At 37.4% G+C, this 4265-nt stretch overlaps 1 protein-coding gene across 1 annotated transcript in view; it reads left to right on the forward strand.

Moving 5' to 3' along the window:
* ATP8A2 (ATPase, aminophospholipid transporter, class I, type 8A, member 2) overlaps window positions 1–3629 on the forward strand; it is a gene marked incomplete at its 3' end in the record, with an annotated part of 199975 nt that extends 196346 nt beyond the window's left edge. Inside the window, exons 30-31 of the mRNA XM_010083758.1 lie at window positions 3203–3264; window positions 3573–3629. Coding sequence (XP_010082060.1) covers window positions 3203–3264; window positions 3573–3629 — 119 coding nt within the window. The remainder of the gene's footprint in view (window positions 1–3202; window positions 3265–3572) is intronic.
* Window positions 3630–4265: the final 636 nt, after the last annotated feature.

Below are 4265 nucleotides of genomic sequence, written 5' to 3' on the forward strand. Positions count from 1 at the left end.
AGTGGCTTTCAGAACTTACTCTAATTTAACATAGTTATTGTTCATATAGTGACTTTAATACATGAAAAATTCAACTGCTGCTTTGTCAAAAAGTCTTACTTGAATACTGGATAATGTTCTGTACAATGCCTTTTTTTTTTGGTATTGGGTTGAGATCTCAACTTTTTACTGGATAATGTTCTTCCAGCAGCTGTGTTACAACCATTTGCTTTATGTCTTGTTAGATCTTTCCCATTCCATAACACAGTACTGTAAAAGGTACGACAAAAGAGAGAGGTTTCCCTACCATGGAAAAAAAAAAAATTGGCTGGAATGGAAGTAGGCCAGATTAAGAGTCAGAGATATAGGGGAAATGAGACTTTGTTTTACAAATTAGGCTTATTACGTCTTGCTTTCCATGATAGGTAATGTAACTACATGGTATTTCAGGGAACAGTAAATCCCGTATGGTTCCTACCTAGTTTTACAATGTAGTTGTGTGAGCAGGAACAGTCATGGGAAATCTGTTCTTTTACTGCCAAAAGAAATAGGACTAGATCAGATGAGTAATTTTGATGTGGTGGCAGGGGAGAATAATATTTATCTAAACCCATGGATTTTTCAAAACTGACACTCTTGCTTTTTCAAAACTGACACTCTGTCCTGGAAAACACTAATTTCAAGAAAACCTTCTCAAATCCAGGATGGATTAATTGGGGAGGAGGAGGGATGAACACTCACATCAGAGGCACAATGGTAAAGATACTCGTGGAAGACAAATTTGTGTTTCTCTGTCTGGCTGAGTAAGATGGCAGTATCGTATCCCTAGTGGCAGCTTCACATGCTGTCAGATGGACCATACAAGAAGGGGGCTTCCCTTTTCTCTGTATGTGAGCTGGGAGCTCGGTTCAGTTTTGGGGGAGAGGGGTGGGGATTTTGGCTGATGAATGGTTGATTGGCTTTTTTTGGGGGGGGGAGGGGCTGTTTTTCTGTTTCACTATTTTTATGAGAAATTTTGATCTCTAATAGCTCTTCTTTAAATCCAGCTAAATAAAATTTAGGCTGCAGTCTGTAGTGGTTATAGGTAAAGAAAAATACAGTTTTTGTTTTAGTCTTCCATAAATGTTTTTCTCACTAATTCATAAATAGATAATGTGCTTTTCATTTAAACAACTGAAATGGTAAGACTGGAATACTTACCTGCTGAAATGGTGACTTTCTGAGTTTGCTTGAATAGGTTGCTTAGTTTGGTTTCTAAAGAGGAATGAATATTGAATTTTCAAGTTTCTATGCATTTCCAAGTGAAAAAGGGATTCCAGTGCCAGAAACAAAAATGTGCCATTCACACTGGGATGTTTTTTAACCTCTGAAGTTCCTTAGAATGTGAAGGGCATATAGACCATGAATGGGCACTTGTATTGCTTTAGAAATCAATGTTCATTGAGCATCCTGCTGTTGTCATGAATAGAAATATCATTCCTTTCAGGACTGCTTAGCTTCCCAAAGTGGAAGGTCATGGAAATAACTGAAAAAGAAAAAAAAATCACTTACTATATGAAAATGTAACTTTAAAAAAAAAATTGAAACTTACACCAGAAATTATTTAGTTACTCAAATGTGCACTCTGATGTTTCACTAGAGCAATATACTGTCAGAGTCATTAGGTCAGTTTATTCTAGATCTGTCAAAACTGGTATGTATTATTCAGGCATGCCTTTTTCTTAATAAGATGAGACTTGTGGCATCAGCGGGGTTCATTGGACATGGAAGGCTCAATTCTGTAGTGCTCTTCACTTTTTTTTTTAATTGACGCTAGAGGAAAGAGCAAAGTGAATGTTAAAACTTGCTATGTATTTGTGAAATGATGTGGTAAATGCCTGGAGCCACAGAGTACCAGGGGGAGCAGCTGTGCTCACTGAGATGCCAGTGGCTAGAAAGCAAACTGATTCCTAACTAACCTGTCTCAGGCTTTAGGTCCTGTTGCAATGTTAGTGACTAGTCTATCTGCTCTTGTTTCTTAGCAGTTGGAGTTCAAAAGAGAAAAGAAAGCAGGGATATAGAATGAGCAACTTCTGGAAAAGTCAGAGACAACCACATGCAGCCATTGTAGATGAAAATCATAACAAGTAGCTGGGGTTAACTGCAGTGACTAAAATATCTAGTGTTTTTGCCCAGAAATTGGACAGAGTCTTCACCGCAGTGGTCAGGGTGTCAGGGACTTTTCTTTATAGACTTAAATTTACTGATGCTAGAGACCTACGTTATACAAGTGCAGTTAACTGAGTAAATGACCCTAGTTTAAGAATGTCAGATCCAGTTTTGCAAATAAATCTAGCCAAGTAGTACCCTTGTAGTAGAAGCACTGTTCTAGGAAATATGTGTTTAGGAAGAGGTCCAAGGTTTCTATCTTAAGCTTTTTTCATCCCTGCTGTTTGTGTATTTCTCTAACAGCTGTCTTAAAACCTGTGAAAATAGCAATACTTATCATGCTTGAGTAATGCTTGAAAGCTCCTGTGAGTACGAGTTCATTTGGCATTAGCTTGGCTGTTGAATATGCTTTCATGGTGTTCCGGTTTTATTCAACAAGGGCTAAGAAAGACTAAACAGACACTTGAAATATTGCCAGGGTTGGCACTTTCAAATGATAGATGAACATGTGTTTACCCTTGTGCACACTTGACTAGAGAAAGGGTGTGTGGAAAATGAATGCTGCTTGGTTACTGAATTAACCTCCAGTAAGATATTTTAGATGTTCCATGTGCCCTTTATAGATGAACCTTTTGTGGTTTTTCTTAATTCAGCTCTATTTCACCACAAATCAGATGGTGTTTTACAGGCTTTTTCTTCACAGGCACAGCAAATAATGGGATTTTTTAGACATGTCAATAAGCAGTACAGGACAGATAGAGACAGAAAAAGTGACACTGATGTACTTCAGCTCTTGTATACAAATTACTCATTAGGGTCTGGCAAACACTCCCCCTTTTGCTAGGATGGCTGCTGGCAGCCAGGACTATGGATATGTGCTCTATCCAAGCTTCGTGTCTGAGGCCTGGCTTAGCACAGCTTCTGCATTACTGTTATCTCATAGCTTCTAAAAGTGCTTTTAGATGTTCTAAAAGTCAAGGCTGGGACCAGTTATTTTCTCCTGTCAATGTCCTTGTTATTTCATCCATTCTGTTGATAAACTGATAACAAATGTGATAATTTTTCTTTCTTTCAGATGCGGTATTCACAAATGGCCAGGGAATTGACTATTTATTTGTTGGAAACATAGTTTACACTGTAAGTTTGCATATCCTAGCAATTTTTGAATGGTGGAATTTCTTTATTAGTTTTATACCATCAGAAAATGACGTAAACCAGAAGAACGTGTGAGTAAAATAATATCAAACTTAGTGTGCATGATCTTTCTCCTTCTTTTCTTTTCAAATTTTTTTTTTCTGGACATGCACCAACAATATCTTCTGCTTTCTCCATTCCACACTGCCCAGGCCCTGAGTTGGTAAAGGCGAGGTTGGGCTGTGAACACCTTTGAATTTGAGAATGTTATTACTGAAGTTGTCTTTTTTTTTTTCCTTTTTTCCTTGCAGTATGTTGTAGTCACTGTTTGTCTGAAAGCTGGCTTGGAAACAACTGCCTGGACTAGAGTAAGTATTCTTCAGTATCTTTTATCCCTAATGAGTATTAAGACAGAGTATTAAGACAGAAAAGAAGTACTAAAAATCATTTGAGGCTTCAGTGTTTTAATTAGATCTTTCATGTAGGGATAAACTGCTAAGCTCTCTAAATATACAGGGTGTGAGAGAAGAATGAGCTCACAGATCACACAGTATGTGTGATGAAAAGGGGCAGCCTGTCAGAAGTGGTAAGAGAACACTAAAAGTATATTACCAACATCTCTAAACATTTAAAATTGAAAAATTTTGGATGGAATCAACATACTACTGTAATCACTTAAGGAACAGAACAAGAACATCATCTTTGTACTCTATATCTCCTTTAAAAATTAATGCAATAGGGAATTAAAGGTGTCTGCACACCAGATAAACAACTGGGCTTTGAAAATATCTTTGATAGTAAAAAGTACTGGTTGACTTCATGCTGGATGAGATTTTTTTTGTTTGTAAACTTAGTGATGAGGATATTAGTCAAACAATTATGTTGATTCTAGAGTTGTGTCATTTGCTTGCAAAGAGTGAGTGCTCTGTTACTGGTAGGTGTCAGAATCTGCCAGGGCAGTGACCTCCAAAGAATATGGGACCAGTGCTGTTCAATATATTCAT

The sequence above is a fragment of the Pterocles gutturalis genome, unplaced genomic scaffold, assembly GCF_000699245.1.
Source record: "Pterocles gutturalis isolate BGI_N339 unplaced genomic scaffold, ASM69924v1 scaffold5920, whole genome shotgun sequence".
Taxonomy (NCBI): Eukaryota; Metazoa; Chordata; class Aves; order Pterocliformes; family Pteroclidae; genus Pterocles; species Pterocles gutturalis.